The 24,494-nt window shown below is 36.2% G+C and overlaps 2 protein-coding genes across 4 annotated transcripts in view; one reads left to right on the top strand and one right to left on the bottom strand.

Annotated features, from left to right (window-relative positions):
• PHKB (phosphorylase kinase regulatory subunit beta) overlaps positions 1 to 7,364 on the bottom strand; it is a 195,251-nt gene extending 187,887 nt beyond the window's left edge. Inside the window, exons 1-2 of the mRNA XM_068993014.1 lie at positions 7,220 to 7,364; positions 3,968 to 4,106 (exon numbers count right to left, since the gene is read on the bottom strand). Of these exons, the coding sequence (XP_068849115.1) occupies positions 3,968 to 4,106; positions 7,220 to 7,364 (284 nt within the window). The remainder of the gene's footprint in view (positions 1 to 3,967; positions 4,107 to 7,219) is intronic.
• Positions 7,365 to 14,050: 6,686 nt separating this feature from the next.
• Positions 14,051 to 14,858, top strand: LOC138096492 (ras-related protein Rab-18-like). 3 transcript variants are annotated; one of them, XM_068992719.1, is made up of 2 exons: positions 14,051 to 14,280; positions 14,467 to 14,858. In XM_068992719.1, exons 1-2 carry the CDS (start codon positions 14,089 to 14,091, stop codon positions 14,707 to 14,709), a joined length of 435 nt encoding a protein of 144 aa, XP_068848820.1. In that variant the 5' UTR covers positions 14,051 to 14,088; the 3' UTR covers positions 14,710 to 14,858. The 3 variants fall into 3 exon arrangements, with proteins under 3 accessions (XP_068848820.1, XP_068848819.1, XP_068848818.1); XM_068992718.1 differs by having other exon boundaries at positions 14,051 to 14,473; positions 14,541 to 14,709; XM_068992717.1 differs by having other exon boundaries at positions 14,051 to 14,858.
• Positions 14,859 to 24,494: the final 9,636 nt, after the last annotated feature.

The raw sequence follows: 24,494 nt of genomic DNA, 5'->3' as shown, positions 1-24,494 counted from the left end.
CTGGAGTAAAATGAACTCAATGAAATGTTCTGCATATAATTCCCACTTCATAAAAAACAAAGAAATAATTCAGAAAGAAACAAAATCCAATTTTTCTAAAATTACCTTGACTGCAATTTCTCTGCCCCTAATTTCCACAAGCATTATACCAAGACTAAAATATCCCACAATAATTTAGCCACAATAAAGAATTCTTCTATTTTAATGATGTTTTTCTTTCTCCTTTCCTTAGCAAATAATAGTGGTAACCAGAAAAATATTTCTTTTCTGACTTAGAAAACTAAAGAACAGTTGCATTTGAGTAAAAACATTTAGGCAACTAGTATATATCTATTTCCTTTCCTAAGATTTAAAATGAACCTTTTCATCCAAAATAATTCCTCTATTTTCTACCAAGAACTAACAAGCTTTACTGATGTACATTCAAGTTTTAATATGATCTCAATAAAATGTTTAATTTAAAAAAATCAGATAAGTAACTTTAATTGATCACAAGCCATGTGGAGATGTTGACTGAATATTTCTATAATATTAAGTTTATATTTAAATCAAAACTTAAAAATACATAACTAGTGAAAAACTAAACACTTAAATCCTATCACTGGTGCATTATTTCCCCACAGTCAAGATTCAGGGAAAATAAAATCAGAATACTGTTTGGTCATGCGACTTGACTGTTTACAAGGACTAAGCTAGGGCCACCTGTTATATTTAACTCCTAAAATAGCAATAGATCTGACACTGAGAGGGAACAGGCCAACATCTTGCATGAAGTATTCCTCTCTCTCTCTCTCTTAGACAGTACCGCAAAGTGTCTTACCAACACCTCACCTTGAGTTTTTCTAACATATGCACAGTCTAAAGTGCTTTTTCAAATCAATACTCTTAAAAAAAAAAAAAGCTACTTTTCTCAAACATAAAAAGTAAAGAAAACTAAATTCTGTATTTAAAGCCTAAATTAAAGTCATGCTTTTTTTCTAGAAGTAAGAACAAAAAATGCAAAAACTCTACATAGTACTTTTTAGTATAGCATAAAGTACAGGTTTAGGGCTTCCCAGGTGGCTCAGTGGTAAAGAATCCACTTGCCAATGCAGAAGCTGCAGGAGACACAGCTTCAATCCTTGGGTCAGGACGTTCCCCTGGAGGAGTAAATGGCAACTCATTCCAGTATTCTTCCCAGGATACTCCTATGGACAAAGAAGCCTGGTGGGCTAGAGTCCATGGGGTCATAAGAGGGTCGGACATGACTGAGCAACTGAGCACACATGCAAAGTATAGGTTCAATTTTTCTTTTAAAAGATATTTTGTACAATTGACTAGTTTTAGAAACAATATTAACCTAAATCATATATTTAGGTTATGATATTTAGGATATTTAGGTTATATCAGATATAACCTAAATCAAAGCAATATAATTATTTATAAAATAAAATAATTATAGTAGTTATAATTATATAACTAAATATAAATTTTAATTCTATTAATTATAATTATATTCATATAGAACATTAATGCAATATAGATATAATTATATATAAAGTAGTATAAATAGATATAATTAGATATAATGCAATATAATTTTAAACAAAGGTATATTCAGGACTACAACTTGATAACGTGTAAAAGACGTCTTAAAAAGTAAAACATATTAGTAAGCATTTCTTTCCTCTCTAAAATAAAACAAAATTACAAAGTGAAACTATAATATTGCATTTAAGAAAAACAAACTATGTCAAAGTGTATTTCACAAATAAGCTATTTCACTTTCTTGCTTTTATCCAATTATTTAATTAAATTAAATCAAACCATACTCCTAATGTAAATGAAATATAAATGTGCATAAAATAATTATTTTAAGTCCTCAGTACACATGTACATATACACACATTCAAATAGAACTGAGGTTTCAAGAGATTTTTTTACATGACTGATTGAAAACTAATGCAATTAGAAAAATCAAATTACTTCCTTTTAAAAAAATTAATGACTTCATATTACGCATTCATTACCAATAAGAGATAGATATAAATCCCTGAAAATATTGACAGTTTAATTTTTGACGAATTTTTCCTAATGTTATCTATATGATTTCATCAGCATTTTTAAGTAGAATTGGAAACAGAATTCTACTAATTTTACAACATGGGGATTATCTAAACAAATCATCACAGCTTAATACTGTGGGTAAAAATGGCTTCATCCTAATTCTGTGGTACGTACCCTTGTGTTTCTCCAAACAGAAGACATTTTGTTTGCTAGTAAAACAAAAAGTTTTTACTTTAACTATATAAGATAAATTATCCAGGGAGTTAGTACTGTGGGTAAAAACGGCTTCATCCTAATTCTGTGGTACGTACTCTTGTGTTTCTCCAAACAGAAGACATTTTGTTTGCTAGTAAAACAAAAAGTTTTTACTTTAACTATATAAGATAAATTATCCAGGGAATTAGTACTGTAGGTAAAAACGGCTTCATCCTAATTCTATGGTACGTACTCTTGTGTTTCTCCAAACAGAAGACATTTTGTTTGCTAGTAAAACAAAAAGTTTTTACTTTAACTATATAAGATAAATTATCCAGGGAGTTAGTAAACAGTGTCCCTAGCAAAGAACGGACTTTAAATTCTCTATCAGATTTTTGAAGGCTTCTGGGAAAGGGCCTGTACTCTTGTATTGTTTTAAGCAATTTTCCCTGAACACTTTATTCAGAAAAATTTCAAATGTATACAAAAGCTACACAACTGCTACAATGAATAAAACTCTATTCTTCACATGGATTCAAGAGCTGATAAAATTAGCTTGAATTCTTTATCTATAATTTATTCTCGGCACTAACACCATACATATTTCAGAAGTATCCCCTAAATACAAGGACATTTGCCTATATGACCATAATATCATTATCACACCAATGAGCTATTAGCATAGACATAGTGTCTAATATATACTCTATATCCAATACATCCAATTATCCCCAAAATATACTTTAGTTTTTTTTAATGCATGATTCAATCAAGGTTTACACATTGCATTTGATTCTCATAATTGCGCCATCTTCATACCTATTTTCTAATCTTCTATGATTACATTTTTAAGAGCCCAGGCAAGGTGTCTTATAGGCAGCCACAATCTGGCTTTGTCTGACCTTATTTACGGTAGAGCCACCTACACACTTTGATAAGAAGTAGACATGGGTGCTATGGCACATCAGGGAGCACCTATCTAACATCAGTGAAACACATCAATGATTTAAGACAGACCAATCATATTCATGTTAAGGATACAATCTTCAAATCAGAGGCACATGCATTTACTACCTTCGGAGAATTAATACTCAGAAATCCATTTTTTTAACAGTTAAAATGTATCACTACTGACTACAAGTCAAGACCCACATCGGATATATTAATAATGAAACAAATAAATAAATAATGAAATAAAGAAATAGATACTAATAATGAAAAAACAAAACTTCTGTATTGTGAAAAGGTTTATTTTTCTTTTACTTTATAAGAATTTTCTGACTTAGTGATCTCCCAATGAAGTGTAATTAGAAAAACACTAAACTGGGGGAAGGAAGGAGAGGAGTTCTGGTCCTGGCTCTATCATTACCTAGGTGTGTCATTTGGGACTACTCTATTAACTACTCTAGGCTCTAGATTCATCATCAATCACTATCAATTTCCTCTATGGTCAAAACAAATCAATTCAATGAGAATGGGCAATTCATTCTATTAAAGACTAAAGCTGATTTACAAACCTAGAGATGAGAAATGTTAGTCACAAAGTCATAAAATGTTACAATTTATCTAACCCAAACGCTCTGGAAACCTGAAAGATTTAGAGGCTGAAAAGGAGATGCAAACAGCTGCAGGTCACACGGTGACTCAGAAGCAGAGCCAACAGATAGCTGTCCAGTTTGTCTTGGGCCTAGACTTGGAGTCACAAGGAGAAGACACACCCGCTTACCTGTACGCAAGAGCCAAAGCCCAGGCACCAGCAGCACAGTACAGACTGTCATGAACCTTGGCCTTCTGATCATCACCACATGTTTTAGTGGGGAAGAGACCTGTGGTTGGACTTTGATACAGCAGCAATGTTGACTTGACTGCAATTGAAGACAAGAAAAAGAATGAAAAAAAAAAATCTATTTCCCTTGAGCTGAAGGTCTTAAACTTTTTTGGTTTCTTTATCCTACAATTTTGTTCTTTCAAAACTTAGCTGCAGCATAAAACTTCTGAAAACGTAGAAACAACTCTTGGTAAATAATTCCAGCCTCGGTAGAGATCCACCCGGCATGAAGGGGTATTTTCATTTTTGAGTAAAGAATTCAGCTAATTGGCACATAAAAAATCTTTAGCACATCCCTGTTAATGTCAGTAAGTGTTATAAGGCAATATCAGATACAGAAAAAAAAAAAAAAGATTAGCCAAAAAACTAAGTATACTTTCAAAAACTAGTTCGATAGGGAAAAATAAAGCAAATATATAACAAAGAGTTGCATACATTTGCTAAATCCAAAGATAACTCAATTCTAGAGAGGCCAGAATCCTGGTTTTCACAGATGACTAATTTGTGCCTGGCCTTCAGAGCAATGTATTCCTCTTATATATGGTACAGGTCAAAGATATGTTTAACATTTCAAAATTGAATCGCATCCTAATATGACATGAAAACAGTAAACAAGTAACTATTTTATGAACATTCCACTTAAGTTAAAGAAGTCTGGAATCAATGTTTTCTAGTCATCGCTCAATCTGCACAGGGATATTTCCAGGACCTGCCATGCATGCCAAAATTCTCAAATACTCAAGTCCCTTATCTAAAATGGCTAGTATAGTAGGCCCTCCATATCTGCAGGTTCTGTATCTGCAGATAGAGAAAGCAGACTGTATTAATCTTTATAAAAGAGTCATAATATAAAAAAACAGTCACACTAAAATGACATTTCCTAAAAGCTATTTTATTCCTAACTATAAATGGATGAGTAATATTTTTCCCTAAAATAAATTAAGTTACTCTAATCTAGACTGGCATATGTCAACTAATTTAGAACAGTTTTTCAAAGGTTTAAAGTACTCTGTTCCATCACAGAGATTAAAGAATTAAATTTCTTTTTCTCAGACTAAACTGACATAATCATTATCATGTCTTTCAGAATACCTAGGTATTTATTATTTTTCCCAGAGTGAAAAACTGGTCCTCACACTGCAGAGTAAACAGCTGACACTTCTTTTAAAAGGCAGTTTAATTTCTTTAGTTTGTTATGGCTACAGAGATAAGTGGGTAAGAATCTTGAACACAATAAGCTGAACTAACATTTTTAAGATTTTTTTTAATATGGACCATTTTCAAAGTCTTTATTGATTTGTACAATATTGCATCTGTTTTATGTTTTAGGTGTTTGGCCACAAATAATGTAGGATCTTAGCTCCACAGTTGTCCGCTATGTAACTAATTCAATTCAGTTCAGTTCAGTCGTTCAGAGTGTTCAACTCTTTGTGACGCCACGACCTGCAGCACGCCAGGCTTCCCTGTCCTTCACTATCTCCCAAAGTTTGGTCAAGTTAATGTCCATTGACTCAGTGAAGCTATCTAACCATCTCCTTGCTCTCCAAGGGGCTCTCAAGCGTCTTCTCCAGCATAATATTTTGGAAGCATCAATTCTTCGGTGCTCAGCCTTCTTTCTGGTCCAACTCTCACTTCTGCACATGACTACTGGAAAAACCATAGATTTGACTATACAGACCTTTGTGGGCAAAGTGATGTCTCTACTTTCCCCATCTATTTGCCATGAAGTGATGGGACCAGATGCCATGATCTTAATTTTTTGAATGTCAACTTTTAAGCCATCTTTTCTACTCTACTCTTTCACCTTCATCAACAGGCTGCTTAGTTCCTCTTTGCTTTCTGCCACTACGGTGATGTCATCTGTAAAACTGAGGTTACTGATATTTCTCCCAGAATCTTCATTCCCCCTTGAGCTTCATCCAGCCCAGCCTTTTCCATGATGTACTCTGCATAGAAACTAAATAAGCAGGGTGACAATATACAATCTTGTTTTACTCCTCTCCCAATTTGGAACCAGTCCGTTGTTCGACATCTGGTTCCAACTGTTGCTTCTTGAACTGCATACAGGTTTCTCAGGAGGCAGGTAAGATGGTCTCGTATTCTCCTCTCCTCAAGAATTTTCCACGATTTGTTGTGATCCACAGTCAAAGGCTTTTGTGTCAATGAAGCAGTAGATGTTTTCCTGAAATTCCCTTGCTTTTTCTATGATCCAGGGGATGTTGGCGATTTGATCTCTGGTTCCTCTGCCTTTTCTAAACCCAGCTTGAATATCTGCAAATTCTGAGTTCATGTACTGTTGAAGCCTAGCTTGAATCATTTTGAGCTTTACCTTGTTAGCATGTGAAATTAGCACCATTTTGCAGTAGTCTGAACATTCTTTGGCATTGCCTTTGTTTGGGATTGGCATGAAAATTGACCTTTTCCAATCCTGTGGCCACTGTTGAGTTTTCCAAACTTGCAGTATATTGAGTGCAGCTATTTCAAAGCATCATCTTTTAGGATTTGAAATAGCTGAGCTGGAATTCCATCATCTCCACTAGCTTTGTTCGTAGTGATGCTTCCTAAGGCTCACTTGACTTCACACTCCAGAATGTCTGGCTCTAGGTGAGTGATCACACCATTGTGGCTGTCTGGGTCATTAAGAGTTTTTAGTATAGTTCTTCTGTGTATTCTTGCCACTTCTTCTTAATATCTTCGCTTCTGTTAGGTCCATACCATTTCTATCCTTTATTGTGCCCATCGTTGCATGAAATGTTTCCTTGATAGCTCTAATTTTCTTAAAGAGATCTCTAGTCTTTCCCATTCTATTGCCTCTATTTCTTTGCCCTGTTCACTTAAGAATGCTTTCTTATCTCTCCCTGCTATTCTTTGGAACTCTGCATTCAGATTGGTTTTCTCCTTTGCCTTTCATTTCTCTTCTTTTCTCATCTATTTGTAAGGCCTCCTCAGACAACCATTTTGCCTTTTTGCATTTCTTTCTCTTGGGGATGGTTTTGATCACCATCTTTTATACAGTGTTACAAACCTCCATCCTTAGTTCTTCTGGCACTCTATCACATTTAATCCCTTGAATCTATTTGTCACTTCCACTGTATAATCGTAAGGGATTTGATTTCGATCATAACTGAATGGCCTAGTGGTTTTCCCTACGTCTGAATTTTGCAATAAGGAATTCATGATCTGAGCCACAGTTAGCTCCAGGTCTTGTTTTTGTAGACTGTGTGGACTTTTCTCCATTTTCATCTGCACAGAGTACCAATCTGATTTCAGTACTGACCATCTGGTTGATGTCCATGTGTACAGTTGTCTCTGGTGTTGCTGGAAGAGTGTGTTTGCTATGATCAGTGTGTTCTCTTGGCAAAACTCTGTTAGCCTTTGCCTTGTTTCATTTTGTAATCCAAGGTCAAACTTGCCTGTTATTCCATGTACCTCTTGACTTCCTACTTTTGCATTCCAGTCCCTGTGATGAAAAGGACATCTTTTTTGAAAAGGACATCTTTTTTTTGATGCTAGTTCTAGAAAGTCTTAAAGGTTTTCATAGAACCATTAGACTTCAGCTTCTTCAGCATTAGTGGTTGAGGCATAGACTTGGATTACTGATACTGAATGGTTTGCTTCGAAATGAACAGAGGTCATTTTTTCATTTGTGAGATTGCATCCAAGTAGTGGATTTTGGACTCTTTCGTTGACTATGATGGCTACTCCATTTCTTCTAAGGGATTCTTGCCCACACTAGTAGATATAATGGTCATCTGAATTAAATTTGCCCATTCCCATCCATTTTAGTTCACTGATTCCTAAAATGTCAATGATCACTCTTGCTATCCTGTTGGACCACTTCTAATTTACCTTGATTCATGGACCTAACATTCCAGGTTCCTATGCAATAAGAACAATAGCTCCACAACCAGAAATCAAAGCCAAACCCCGCACATTGGAAGGTGAAGTCTCAACCATTGGACCACCAGGGAAGTCTCTGAAATAATGTTTCACATGATGCAGACAGAAACAAGAAAATTGTTCTCCTTGGTGAGAGAAATCAAATTTATATTTGACATACTAGGCCACATAAATGGCATAAGAAGCAAACTAACAAAAAAAAAAGCATCCCCACCTTACCATCTGATGAACAAAGAAGAGCCCGATATGTATGTATCTCTAAGCTGCTTACTCACATTAAAAAATAAAACTTGCCAGGTTGATCCTGACAAAAACAAAAGAGCAAACAAAACAAACAGGGACCTTATACCAGTAACAGTATTGAGATTCCCTTTTGCATCTCAATGAATTAGAAATGGATACAAAAGATTCAGGACTACATTGTAACTGTATAGGTAAATGAGCAAGGAATACTTCTACAAAATCTTTGTGTAAGAATTATTCAAGAAACATCCTCTAGTTCTCAAATCTGTTAATGTTTAGGAAAGCTAAAAGGACACAGAAGACACTAGCGGCAGTTTCAAAATTATTCCAGGGACAGATATGACTTGCCAGATTCCATTTATAGTCTCCATATCAACATGCAATTGGAATATACAGCTGTCTAAGCACTGGAACTACCCCAACACTCAAATGAGAGATCACCATCCATATAATGTATGTAATTTAACTAGGCAGAATAGATGTTAATCATAGCTACCTACAGACTTGCTTTCCTCAGGTTTAGCTTACCAATTCTGTAATAGTGATCCAATTTATCCCATAGAGTTTCATCAGGTCTCGGAAGATTAATGCTTTTCAGAGGTTCGTAAACTGAGCCTGAAGGAAAAATGAAAAACCCATCAAGTCCAGTTATTTTCACCCAAGTAAATGAAGAAACTTCTAAACAAATGAAGAGGCATTATTTAACAATCTAATCTTCATTTTTATAGTGAACTATATTTCACTGTTGTCAAATTTTGGATGAGGAAAGGAGAAAGAAGAAAACACTTGCAGTTTTTCTAAATGCTAGGGGATATCCCCACCCTCACTCCCAGCTAACTCATGTGCATTCTGGTCTTAGCAGCTCAAATATAACTAATACTCCTACGGAAGTATAGTAGCGTAATAATTCCAGTTCCTTCTGAGAAATATATCTACTTATATGCCCTGAAATGCAAACCTTACTCCTTATGCTCATGCTTTCTCAGGCAGTTTTCTGTCCCAGGATAATATTCCTGAACCCCCAAATCATCCGCTTCAGGAGTATTCAAACACTGTTCATACTGAAAGCCTGAAACTTCCACTTTCTCCTAGGTAGGTAATATCTGCCTTATTATCTAGATTGTAAGCAGAAACCATTTCTACTTCTCAGCCATGGGAACTACAGCAAGGCGATAACAGAGCATACTGCTCAAAAGCTACAGAATATCCATTAATCATGATAACCTGTCATAAAATGGATACAGAAAATTGTTCACTTGACAAGGGCACTTTCTCAACTGATGACTGAAAGGCAGACATTTGACCCTTCAGCCATCAGAATAAGCAGTCTTTCATTCTTGTTATAAGCACTGAGAAATTATAAACATCTCAAGGTCACAATTAATCCACCTCGGGATGCAGGTAATGCATGTCATATAGTCTAACAAAATACTAGAAGACTGAACCTATAATTTATTGGGGCAGGGGAGAGGGTCATGCTGGCAGGCATTAAGAATCAATTTTTGAAGAAAATTAAAGCATTTATGTTTGCAAAATTGCTATGTCCAGTATACTAGTTTAAAGCCAAGTTATGTTTAAGGGAGGTTTAAGTTTTGTTTAGGGCAGGTAAGGGCTTCTCTGTTGGCTCAGATGGTAAAGAATCTGTCTGCAATGCGGGGACCTAGGTTTGTTCCCTGGGTCAGGAAGATCCTCTGGGGATATCCTCTTCAGAATTCTTGCCTGGAGAATTCCATGGAGAGAGAAGCCTGGTAGGCTACAGACTACAGGGTTGCAAAGAGTTGGACACAACTCAGTGACTAACACTTACTTTTTCAAAGTAAAGAACTACACATTCAGGCAACAGCACTATTACCTTTCGTTAAAATCAGAGATGTGAATGAAAACAGGGAATATGAAATGACTTGCATGAAGATATTTTTCTAAAATAGTCTTCATAATGACACCAACCAGAATGGTCCCATAGAGAAATATGGAAAGGACTACTAACACAGACAGGAAAGCATCAGGACTGCAAAGGAGGCAAGGGTCCAGACACGCTCTCTGCCTCCCCACATTCAATTAGCTCTAGGTAGGTGTAAGTATACTGGCAGTAATGGGCAGCCTGGCAGCTAGGGAGGAATGCTGGCCTGGTAGGTGAGAAGCTCTGGGGGCCGGGGAGGTCTACATATTATCCATGAAATTCATTCATAATTAATAAAACAAAATCAGGTCCAAATCATCACGTTTTAAATTTTGCATATGAATATACAAAGACTAAAGGGGACACATTTGCTAGACCAGAATGAATGTGTACCCTGTTGCCTCAGATGGAAAAGGAACCACCTGCAATGCAGGAGACTCAGGTTCAGTCCCTGGGTTGGGAAGATCCCCTGAAGGCAATGGCTACTCACTCCAGTATTCTTTCCTGGAGAGTTCCATGGACTTGGTATAGGGAGACTGGCGGGCTACAGTCCATGGGATTGCAAAGAATTGGACATGATTGAGCAAGTAACACTAATGACAGTGGAATGATTTGTTTTTACTTAGATTTATTTCTATTTATTTTGTCGTGAAATGATTTGCTTTTATTTAGAGCACTATGATAGTTAATGTTGTGCTTTATATAAGAATAATAATCACCAGAAGATGCATATATATTTTTTCATTACAATTAGGTAAATAACACATGTGCATATGGACAAGGATTAAAACAGAATATGCAAAACTGAAATCTGCATTATAATACTAGATGAATTTATTTTAAGATTATTTTAATGACATTGCATTCATGGTTTTAGAGTGAAAAAAAAATATTTCCCTTAAAAGCCCCTTCAGTTCAGTTCAGTTCAGTAGCTCAGTCATGTCCAACTCTTTGCGACCCCATGAACTGCAGCACACCAGGCCTCCATATCCATCGCCAACTCCCGGAGTTCACTCAACCTCATGTCCATCGAGTCGGTAATGCCATCCAGCCATCTCATCCTCGGTCGTCCCCTTCTCCTCCTGCCCCCAATCCCTCCTAGCATCACAGTCTTTTCCAAGGAGTCAACTCTTCACATGAGGTGGCCAAAGTACTGGAGTTTCAGCTTTAGCATCAGTCCTTCCAATGAACACCCAGGACTGATCTCCTTTAGAATGGACTGGTTGGATCTCCTTGCAGTTCAAGGGACTCTCAAGAGTCTTCTCCAACACCACAGTTCAAAAGCATCAATTCTTTGGCACTCAGCTTTCTTCACAGTCCAACTCTCACATCCATACATGACCACTGGAAAAACCATAGCCTTGACTAGATGGACCTTTGTTGGCAAAGTAATGTCTCTGCTTTTGAATATGCTATCTAGGTTGGTCATAACTTTCCTTCTAAGGAGTAACTGTCTTTTAATTTCATGGCTGCATTCACCATCTGCAGTGATTTTGGAGCCCCCCAAAATAAAGTCTGACACTGTTTTCACTGTTTCCCCATCTATTTCTCATGAAGTGATGGGACCAGATGCCATGATGTTAGTTTTCTGAATGTTGAGCTTTAAGCCAACTTACCTCCCCACAAAGACTAAAATGATTCTATCATCTAATGTTTCTCAGTAAAATCATCCATGGAGATTCTTAGAAGCAACATTAAGTATACAACATTGTATATACTTAATGTATAAACAAGTACACATAGTATTAAGTCTGGGATATCAAACTTTCTAAGAAAATAAATACCCATTCTATAAGACTAAAAGAGATGTTCAAAGCAAAGCAGAAAAGTGTAAAAATAAAAATCACCTAATTCACTGAGAATTTATATATTCTTCTATAGTTCCTTTCTATATCTTCAAAGAAAGCCCATAATGAATTAAAAATAGCTAAGTTAGATAAATGTCAACACTTTAGTGATTACTACTGCAATGTTTCTGAAGTAACTGCATAAAATTAAGTAAGGATGTTCCATAAAATTTATGTCCAGTACCACAAATCTGAAGTCAAAGGAAAAGTCATCAATGGAAATATTTTAAACAAGAATTAGACATCTGGAAAGCATGAATACCAATAAAAATATGAAGGAGAAAGCAATCAACAATGGAGCACCAATTCTCAAAGCCAATGAAAAAAGACACAAAGTAACAGAAAAAATTCTAATAAATGCTTAGAGTTCAAAATGAAGTGAATTTTTAAAATATAAATATTTCTTTTCCATATTTTTCTTATTTTAATTTTGCCTAAATCCAACACCACAGAGGAAGACAAAACTTATCAGTTATCAAGTATGTAAAATGGGTTTAAACACGTCAACCTGATTTTTTACCTCTCAATTCCCTTTGTATTAGAAAAATACAATCTACCTCTTCATTTCATAAGACATTACGTCAAAGAGACAAAAGATAACAAAGAAGATGAAGCAGAAATTGTTATTTGAAGAGACATATTACAGCTTTATGATGAAAGAAGCAAGAACTATATACTATAAGATTTACTGAGAAGTTCTCAAAATCACAAAATAAAACCGGTAGTTCAAAAACAAACTCTTAGAAGAATAAAAAAGATGACCAAGAGGAAATTCAAGGTGGAACACTGACCAGCAAACCAAGACAACATCAAAAGTGTATTATTTAAGCATCGTGCTTTTCTTTCTATTATTCAAAGCACTTTAATATATATAAAGTGTTATTAACCAAGACTTTGATGATCCCTAAAATAGCTTTATCATTTTTCCATGTAAGGTGGTAGACTAAGATAGATACCATTATTTATGCATTCAGTTAACATATACAGTGAATACCTAAGACTCTGGAGCATACATCTAGCAGGCTACAAAGCCTACAGATTAGGAAGAAAGGTAAAATAATGTTTTGAATATAATATATATGTTTGTGTAAGATATATATGTATATAAGATATATTATATATATATATATACATATATATGAATAACAAGGTAGAGTGGTAAGTTCCTTAAAAGACAAAGGACAGGAAAATTCAACTCCCCTGTGGGGCTCAGAGAACAGAGAACTTCTGCACTGCAGTTGATAAAAATACTAGTAATTACAAATAATTACAAAAAAATAAAAAGCTCCAGAGGCTTCCCAAGTGGCTCAGTGGTAAAGGTCCACCTGCCAAGCAGGAGACATCCCCTGCAGAAATAAACGGCAATCCACTGCAGTATTCCTGCCTGGGAAATCCCATGGGCAGAGAAGCCTGATGGGCTACACTCCAAAGGGTCACACAGTTGGGTACAACCTAGTGACTAAACAACTACAACAAAAATTTTAAGGTGTGCATTTTTTAAGGTGTATGTATCTTTAATGTGTATATATCACATATACACATAATATTTAACAAATAAAGGATACCATACTGTATTTCTCATGGAAATATGTCCTTTTTTCCCTACCTCATCCCGCTTGCCCTCTTCTGTCCTCAAAACCATACATTTCCCTATGTCTCAAACATGTAGGCAAAAAAGAAGTTTGTCCTTGCTTGTTTTATAAAAATGGGATCTTGGCAAAGTCTACTCTTGCATGTAGCTCCTTTCATTTAACAACACACAGGGAAATTGCTAAAGGTGATGGCTCTTTCTCATGGATGCTATATATTCCAAGGCGTTGATATACTACAACTTATTCCACTAACTTCTCATCAGTGGGTATATAATTTGTTTCCTATTTTTACCATAACAACAATAATGCAAAACACAGATATACATAGATATAGCCAGGAATATGCTGGAACAGTTAGAATTGGCTGGAGAGTTAAATTTTATAGGGATTTTGGGAGTAGTTGTGAAACACAGCTATAACTACATATTAAATTATATAAAATTAAAACTAATTATTAAAAACAATAGTGATAATTAGGGGGAAGGGCCGAGGAGCGGAAGGGGCGGCCAGCTGCTAGCAGCGCGGAGCAGGGTCAGGATGGACGAGGACGTGCTGACCACCCTGAAGATCCTCATCATCGGCGAGAGCAGCGTGGGCAAGTCCAGCCTGCTCTTGAGGTTCACAGATGATACTTTTGATCCAGAACTTGCAGCAACAATAGGTGTTGATTTTAAGGTGAAAACAATTTCAGTGGACGGAAATAAGGCAAAACTTGCAATATGGGATACTGCTGGTCAAGAAAGGTTCAGAACATTAACTCCCAGCTATTATAGAGGTGCACAGGGTGTTATATTAGTTTATGATGTCACAAGAAGAGACACCTTTGTTAAACTGGATAATTGGTTAAATGAGCTGGAAACATACTGCACGAGAAATGACATAGTGAACATGCCACTTGGAAATAAAATTGATAAGGAAAATCGTGAAGTTGATAGAAATGAAGGCCTGAAGTTTGCACGAAAGCATTCCATGTTATTTATAGAGGCAAGTGCAAAAACCTGTGATGGTGTACAGTGTGCTTTTGAGGAACTTGTTGAAAAGATCATTCAGACCCCTGGACTGTGGGAAAGTGAGAACCAGAATAAAGGAGTCAAGCTGACACACAGGGAAGAAGGCCAAGGAGGCGGAGCATGTGGTGGCTACTGTTCTGTGTTATAAACTCTGGGAAACGCCATCTCTTGCGTATTTGATCAGATAATGTCATCTTTCTGCATATAAACTCTCTAACTGCTATTTTAGGGACCTTGCAGTTTGCACATATTTGTTTTGTATCATGGCAGTAAATATTTGTGAGAAAGCCCACTCACTGACTTTTCCAGGTAAAACGTAAGCATGCAGTTTGCAATCTGCAGTTTTTTATGTAACATAAAATAGGTATACCTTTATAAGTACATTTGATTTTATGATTTACATTCATCATGTGATTTTTTAAAAAATCCACCTCTCTAGTATATGTCGATACAAGGTCTAGTTTTGGTCTCCTTTTCGCTTAAATATTAATCAATTACTGGATTAATTGGTATCATAGAACTCCCAGGACCACTGGAAGATACACAGATGTCATCAAACCTGGCAGATTTCCCTTCAGGAATAACAAAGAGCATGATTCCACAGCTTTCCTAGGATGTTCACTGACGGATTCTCTTTAGTACTAAGCAAAATCCTCTTTGCAGGATGTGGTCGAGGCCAATTTATAATTAAACCCCCGTTTGTTCTGACGATACTTCTGAATTAGCATTAATATGTTAAAGAAGTTTGGTCTTCCTTGACTTGAGGAGTAGCTCATTGCTTAGCTGGAGTTTTAATTCTGTGATGTGTACATGGCTTCATGAGCCTCTGTGCAGCATTTTGGGTTGTGTGGTATTTGACAGAATGGCAATAAGATTCCCCCATTTGGGTTTCAGAAGGATGGGAGTAGTATGTTTGTATAACTCATGTAGCACTTATCACCTTTAAAACCAACACCTTTTCTCATAAATGTTGGTGGTGTTTGTTCCGGTACTTCAATTATAGCTTGTGTAATGTTAATGAATATCTGTATCTTATGACTTCCATAAATGACTAGTTGATATTCAGAAACATATTTCCGTGTTTTGAGGGTTGGGGAAAAAACACTAAACTATAATTTGAAAAAGGCATATTGCTTCCAGATTTCGATATGTATGGAAAAATACTGTTGCAGTGAAAATCTTGGTACAAACTCGTACAGACTAATAAATCTTTTACACAGTAAAAAAATAAAAATAAAAATAAAAACAATAGTGATAATTAAACCTCATCACTTCCTATTTTCTACATATGTGCTTTTGAGTTTATTTATACCTATATAACTGTACACTGGAAATACTATGTAGCAGCATGTTAATTACAATATATCTCTTCCCAACTCTGCATTTAGTGATGTCATTTAGTGATGTCACATAGAAAAGCAGTACTGAGTTAAATGATTAATGAACTTTTACAATAAATGACAAATTGCATCTTTTAAAAATGCTAAAATAATTCACATTTGTATCAGAAATATAAGTACTCTAGTCTATTAAATGCTTTTCCAATTGGATAGGAATAAAGAAGTAGCCGTCTTTTACTTAATTTTCATTTCCCAGACTATTAGTGAGCTGGAGAATCTTTACAAACTGGCCATTTGGATTTGCTCTTCTGTGAACTGCCAACATCCTGTAGACCTTTGCCATTGCTTTATCAGTATTTTGGTCAATTTCTGAGAGCTCTTTGTATACTTTGTATACTATTTATTTTCCCCTGATCCATCATTAGTACACCAATACCAAGATTCAAAGGTGTATATACACACACACACACACACACACACACACGTAGATATATAACAGTCAATTATCTCTTTCCTCATTTGGTTCTAGTTTTCCTTTCTTTTAAAAAGGTTTCTGCTAATCCTGAGGTTACAAATATAGTCACTGAAATTTTCTACTAAGTTTTCTTAAGGTTTTCGTAATGTTAAAAAGATATATTTTCCCCCTTAACTACTTTATCCATTGAGAAGTTGGGTTCTGAACTACTTCTAAAGTAAGCAGTAGTTCACAGCAGCACTACTTACAACAGTCAGGACATGGAAGCAACCTAGATGTCCATCAACAGATAAACAGATAAAGAAGTTGTGGTACATATATACAATGGAAGCAAATGTGAAATGAGGTGGATGAACTTAGAGCCTGTTCACAGAGTGAAGTCAGTCAGAAAAATAAATACCATATGTTAATGCATAATTAATGTATGTAATCTAGAAAAATGGTACTGATGAATCTTTGCAGGCAACAAAGGTCCTTATAGTCAAAGTGACAGTTTTCCCAGTAGTCATGTACAGATGTGAGTTCTGGACCATAAAGAAGGCTGAGCACTGAAGAACTGATACTTTTAAATTGTGGTGTTGGAGAAGACTCTTGAGAGTCCCTTGGACTACAAGGAGATCAAACCAGTCAATCCTAAAGGAAATCAACCTTGAATATTCATTGGAAGGACTGTTGCTGAAGCTGAAGCTCAATACTGTGGCCACCAGATGTGAAGAGCTGACTCACTTGAAAAGACCTTGATGCTGGGAAAGACTAAAGGCAAAAGGAGAAAGGGGCAGCAGAGAATGAGATGGTTACATAGAATCAGTGACTTAGCGGACATGAATTTGATCAAACTCTGGGAGATACTGGAAGACAGAAGAGCCTAGCACATTACAGTCCACGGGGTGGTGAAGAGTTAGACATGACTCAGCAACTGAACAACAACATCCAGAACAAATAACAAAGATGCAGACAGAGAGAATGGAATTGTGGACACAGGGACGGGGAAGAAGAGGGGGGATGAACTGAGAAAGTAGCACTGACAGCATACACTACCATGTGTAAAAACATAAAGCTAGTTGAGCTGTTGTTTCGTTTCCGACTCTTTTGCAACCCCATGGACCGCAGCCTGCCAGGCTCCTCCTGTCAGTGGGATTTCCCAGGGGTTCCACTATGTACTTCTCCAGGGGAATCTTCCTGACCCAGGGATTGAACCAGTGTCTCCTGCATTAGCAGGAGGATTCTTTACCACTGAGTCATCAGGGAAGACTGATACAATTAATGGGAAGCAGCTATAATACACAGGGAGCCCAGCCCCATGTGCTGTGATGACCTAGACGGGTGGGTGGTGGGTGAGAGGCAGGCTCAAGAGGGAGGGAATACATATACGTTGTTGTACCACAGAAACCAACACAGCCACTGTAAGGGAAATATCCTCCAATTTTGTATGTGGCACACTCCCCCAAATAAATAAATAAAGCAGTAAATTCCATTATTTTTAAAAAGATCAAATTGGTCCAATTTTTTTTTTTAGGTTATAAATATTTGATAGAAAGAGCCATTTGTCCTAAATTATAAACAGAGAACATTTCAAACTATGGGGTTTAAATAGACCATTTCCTCTTGAAATAATACAACTTAATTTTCAAAGGCTATAAAGAAACTCTATTATCTAATAATGTAGCATTTGGCCTACTTACATACAAGATTTCAAACCCACCATGGACATATGATATTTAAAAGCAGCTTAGCAATAATCAGCTTCATGTGCAGTTACATTAATGTTTCTAAAACTCTCCATTACTTGAAGTAACATATTGATTTTTTTAAAAAAGTAATGTATGTAGCACTCAATACTGCATACTGACACAAAGTTAAAACGACTGAAAATGCATGACTGACTGAGAGCATCATTTATATATGATACGATATATTTTCAAGCAACTTTGAAATTTAAATTCAATCATTAACTTGAGATGATAATTTTTCATTTTACCATTTCCTTTTACTCTTCCACTGATTAAAAACTAGAAAGTGCTACTATACAAAGGGCAGGTTATTCTAATAACATTCTCACCTTTGTATCCCTAATGTCAGTACTAGTAAGTTTTCAATCCAAATATTTATAGAATCGAACTAAGTGACCCACATGATTAGGGGAAGGCCTTCTTGAATTCTAGAGGCATTCTTACAGTACCCTGCAAATGACTTAAGTACAGTTCTTGCTTATGACATTTTATTTTCACTATTAGATTACTATGTTATACTACACTGGAAGCCAAACAATAAACAAGGGCCATATCTAGCACATAGTAAATGGCAGTGAGAGTCTGGTAAGAAGGAGGGAAAACATGAAGAGAAGATGACCAAAATAATTTTCCTGAAAAATTTGTTTTCAGAAAACTTTTGATGACTAGTTTACATTATTCTCACAGGCTACATTATCTCTTGGAATTGTCCCATCCAACTCGGAATACACAATACAGACTCAGGATTTTGAGCATCTTCAAGATCACCATCTCCTTGCAAAACAAAGAAACAAATTATTTTCTTCATTGTTCAGTTCCAGCATGCACAGAAATTTCAATATGTCTCCAGCAGAAGAATGAATACATTATCACATCTCCATTCAGTGAAGAACCTTGAAAGAGCTTTATCTGTTTCTAATATCACTAAAGACCAAAAAAACATGGTATGAAAAAGTAATGTCATAGAACAAGATGATACAATATATTCCCTGTTGCAAAAAGAAACTTGCATGTGTGATGTTTACAAATGTATGTGCATATATATATTTTAAATATTTTAAAGGATTCTTTAAAACCTTTAAGAATATGTACCAAAATGTTAAAAATGATTAGTACCAGGGAGAGGACAGTGATTTTCACTTTACTTCTTAAGAATGTATTTATCACTTGTACAATTTATGATAAGAAAGGGACATTTTGAATGCACACTACTGATACTCTGCATTGTAAAAGATACTTTATATACATTGTCCCATTTCATTATTCTCACAAAGGAATGAGGTTGGCATTAAACTGAAGCACAAAGCAGTTATTAAAAGGCAGTCCAAATCTGAATACAGGGTTCTCTAAAGAGAAACTTTTTGTGTGCTCTTTGTCCTTTACCATGAAACTTCATAAAAATGCTTGGCTAAGAAGAGTTAAGAGCTCTTAATCAGTGTTTTCATTTTCTGCTTTAAACAACAGATTATTCCAAAATTAGATGTACATGTATACACACATACATGGATACTTTAACTTACATAATCCCAATTTATTATCACAATTCATCTGAAATCTCAACTTTTTAAGTCTCTGTTTCTGCATGGAAAGTTGTGTAAGAAACATATTTTAAATGTAAAATATTAAATGGCAAATGTAAAATAACACAACTTCGTAAAAATAAAGTAAAATTTGCCTCTTCAACGTATCCAAGTAAGATGTGAAAAGGCCATTCCACTGTTCCCACTTTATTTTTAATAAAAAGGTATTAAGTTCTTCCAGTGACCTTTAAGGAAGGAGCACAGCCTATAAAATCTATTTAAGGATATTAAATCTGGTTGATGTTTCAGGTGTCGACCTTATGAATACCAATCTCTCAATTAGCTATTTCCTTTTCCTTCCTTATTTATAGTCTAGTAGAGTACCTCACCATAATATACCATGAATGTGTATGATTTCTGTGAGGTCAAACCTGTATTCCAACAGTTCTAATGTTTCTCAAAAGTTTCTGGAATTCCTTGTATGAAAAAAATGCATTCAGAAAAGGCACAGTTATTAAAATTTTTCAACAGCAGTTTCTCATTCACTGTTATAACTCCAGTGACGACAGTGACAGGACACAGTGAGCACTCAATAAATATTTATTGAACAAATGGAATTAATATCCTTTGATATCTAAAATTTGCCAAGTTACTAGGAATCAGTTGCAATGAATAAGGTGATTCATTACAACAGATGAAGTTAAGTAAAACTCACTGGTCAATAACCTAAGCTGTGACCATATAGTAATTCAATTTGTTCTACTCTCCTAGTTTAGTTTATTCTGTTCTACTATTCTATTGCTCATGAAGAAGGAGCTCAGAGAAAACATAAAAGGATATAATTTAAAAATGAACAAATGTATACAGCTTTCAAGTGAGTCACGTTATAAAGTATAATACTTAACCTGAACATATAAGATTTCTCAAGAGACACCTATAGTCATTATTTCATGCTTATATTACAAGTAAAAGTTTTCAATTCCCAACCTCTAAGTCTTAAGTGATAGCATCTTAGATACATATGAATTGAATTATAGGGAGGGAATAAGGAACTTCACTGTATACCATTCCCAATCTCCACAATATTTAATTTTATTAGGTCTTCTGTTATTAAAGCAATAAAAATATATGTCATTAGGCATTTTGATATGTCATATGTTATTCAAAGCAAGTCTTACAGAAATAATAATTTCAAGCTATACAGAATTTGGAAAGATGGAAATGAACCATTTTCCTTTATTATCTGCACTTTGGTGAACCCTGATCTGCATTTTTTGTCTTGGCAGATATAAGCAATGCATTTAATATGAATGTTGTTACTACTAATTATAAATTGCCCTGATAACACTTCATAGGGTAAGTTTGAACACAGAAGTCTTGAATGTTAATTGAAAAAAATAACAATAAACTATAAATTAGCAAAGTAAGCTAACCATAAGAATAAAAATATTCTAACCAGAAATAGAAAATTAGAAATACTTCTGACAGTGTAGAGTTTGTCAACAATGAATGCTAGTGAATTTTCTTCTCAATTTTCTTCTCATTAAAATGCAGTGAAGTTTAGATCACTGGCTAAAAAAGGGCAGAGATATTTTTACCATTTTCTACACTATACCATCAGACTTTGGTGATTTGATCTAAAGCTGTCTTGAGAGTCTGAGTCAATAAACTGTCTTCTGTGAACACTCACATATAATACAAACATAACTGATGAAATGTTCTTGCATGGAATTCAATCACACTTTTTAGAAGCCAACTTTTATCAAGTGATATATGATCCTAAGATTCAATCAGATAAAAAATGAGGTTTCCCAGCTATCCATTGCCCTTCCTTCTCTTCCCCCCTAGAGTGTAAGGAAGCTCCTGGAAAGAGACTGTCATAATACCTAGAAGGGTGTGGAAAGAACATGGGCTATGAAAACAGACAGACCTCGGCTACAGGCACAGCTATGTCCACAGCTATCTACACCTGGGCACTCTCTGAGCTAGGTCTTCTCATCTGTAAAGTGGGGGGAAAATTACTTAACCTCATTGGATTGTTGTGAGAATAAATGAAATATGTCAGGTATAGCACTGGCATAGTGTATATTAACCACTTATTATTTTCCCTTCTCCACTTTTAAACTTTTGAATCTCCTCCAGCACTTAGCATAGTATTAACCACAAAATTAGAAATCAAAGAATTTTAATTAGTTGGCTTTGTCAGGTTAATATTAGAATCCTCTTGATCAATGCAAGGATGGATGCCCCACAGAATGGTTTTAAATTTGCAACTTAAAAATCAGTAATTAAGAAATGGCAAAAAGCTAACTGAGTGAAATTTGAGCTGTGTGATATTAAAGTACCCTTGGATTGCTATACATAATTTAATGTCTATGTGCAGAAGCCATAGGAAATCAAGATTAACATGTTTAACAATGCTGGAGGAAAGAGCATAACTGAGACTGGAAGAGCAAAAGCTCCCCTAAAGTATGACCCTGTACTACATAGGAGTGATGCTAACAGGTCTTCAATAAAATTTCATAACCAAAACCAATAATTATTTCTGAAGCATGATTATTCAGAATTAACTTTAATTTCACTAACAACCTCCATGGCCACTGTCAAACATCCCCCAAAAATATGTCATCCATATAGGGAGACAAAACAAAGTCAAGACCCTTGGGAGCAGAATCACATCTGTCATTAAGATGTGGGACTGGCTCAAGATGGCAGAACAGAAGGATGTGCGCTCATCTCCTCCTGCAAGAGCACCAAAATCACAACTAGCTGTTGAACCACCATACACAGAAGGATGCTAGAACCCACCCAAAAGAGACACTCTACATCCAAAGACAAGTACGAAGCAGCAATGATATAGTAGGAGAGGCACAATTATGATAAAATCAAACCCCATACCTGCCCAGTGGACAACGCACAAACTGGAGAACAAAATATCAAAGAAGTTCTCCCACTGTGGTAAAGGTTCTAAGCCATATGTTAGGCTTCCCAGTGGGGGATGAGGAAACAGAGACCCCACTCCTGGAGGGCAAAAACAAAATGTCATGTGCACCAAGACCCAGGGGAAAGGAGCAGTGACCCCATAGAAATGGAACCAGACCTACCTGCTCATGTTGGAGGGTCTCTTGTGGAGGTGTTGGTCAGCAATCGCTTGCCATGGGGACAGGGGTACTGGCAGCAGCACTCCTGGAAGGTGCCCCTTGGCAAGGCCCTCTTAAAGGCTGCCATTAACACTACCATACCGCCCACAGGCCCCAGGGCTGGGTAGCCTCAGGCCAAACAAAGCACTGGGAGGGAGCACAGTCCCACCCATCAGCAGATAACTGGATTCAAGTTTTACTGAGCAAGGCCCTGCCCAGAGCAAGACCCAGTTTTTCCATTAGGAAGCTTACATAAGCATCTTAGTCTCATCCACCAGTGGGCAGATAGAAGAAGAAAAAAGAACCACAACTCCATAGCTGCCAGAAAGAAAAACCACAGAAAGTTAATCAGGATTAAAAAAGAAGAGGGTTATGGAGCAGATGAAGGGACAACATAAAACCCCTGAAAAACAACTAAATAGAGATAGGCAACCTTCCAGAAAAAGAACTCAGATAAATGATAGTGAAGATGATCCAAGATCTAGAAAAAGAATGGAGAAGACGTAAAAAACGTTTACCAAAGACCTAGAAGAGCTAAAGAACAGAGATGAACAATATACTAGAAGGAATCAATAGGAGAATAACTGAGGCAGAAGGAAAGATAAGTGACCTGGAAGACAGAATGGTGGAAATCACTGCCACAGAACAGAGTATAGAAAAGAGAATGATATAAACTGAAGACAGCATAAGAGACCTCTGGGACAACATTAAATGCACCAATATTCACATTATAGGGGTCTCAGAAGGAGAAGAGAAGGACCCAAGAAAATGTGTGAAGAGATAATAGCTGAAAATTTCCCTAACATGGGAAAGGAAAGACTCAACCAAATCCAGGAAGTGCAGAGAGTCCCAAGCAGGATAAACCCAAGGAGGAACATACCAAGAAACACAGTAATCAAACTGATGAAGATTAAAGACAAGGATAAAATATTAAAAGCAACAAGGGAAAAACGACAATATACAAGGGAACTCCTATAAGGTCACCAGCCAATTTCTCAGCAGACGCTCTATAGGCCAAAACAGAATGGCACGATACATTTAAAGTGATAAAAAGGAAGAACCTACAACCAAGAAGGAGATCAGCCCTGGGATTTCTTTGGAAGGAATGATGCTAAAGCTGAAGCTCCAGTACTTTGGCCACCTCATGGGAAGAGCTGACTCATTGGAAAAGACTCTGATGCTGGGAGGGATTGGGGGCAGGAGGAGAAGGGGACGACCCAGGATGAGATGGCTGGATGGCATCACGGACTCGATGGACGTGGGTCTGAGTGAACTCCGGGAGATGGTGATGGACAGGGAGGCCTGGCGTGCTGCGATTCATGGGGTCGCAAAGAATCGGACACAACTGAGCGACTGAACTGAACTGAATAACCAAGAATACTCTAATCAGCAAGACTCTCGTTCAGATTTGACAGAGAAATCAAAAGCTCTCAGACAAGCAGAAGTTAAGGGAATTTCAGCACCACCAAATCAGTTTTCTAACAAATGCTAAAGGAACTTCTCTAGGCAGGAAACATCAAGAGAAGGAAAAGAACTACACAAAATAAATCCAAAACAATTAAGGAAATGGTAATAGGATCATACATTTTGATAATTACCTTAAATGTAAATAGATTAAATGCACTAACCAAAAGACATATACTGGATGGATGGATGAAAACGTGCATGTATTCAGTTCCACTTACCACATCATTGTTTGTAACCCCCAAATTGTATGTAATTATTTTT

This window comes from Capricornis sumatraensis, chromosome 20 (assembly GCF_032405125.1).
Source record: "Capricornis sumatraensis isolate serow.1 chromosome 20, serow.2, whole genome shotgun sequence".
In the NCBI taxonomy this organism is placed as follows: Eukaryota; Metazoa; Chordata; class Mammalia; order Artiodactyla; family Bovidae; genus Capricornis; species Capricornis sumatraensis.
Note: the sequence above shows the minus strand (reverse complement) of the source record. Positions and strands in the feature narration are given on the sequence as shown.

Excerpts from the sequence above, each read along its gene's own strand:
- LOC138096492 (XM_068992717.1), top strand. The coding sequence starts at position 14,089 with ATGGACGAGGACGTGCTGACCACCCTGAAGATCCTCATCATCGGCGAG.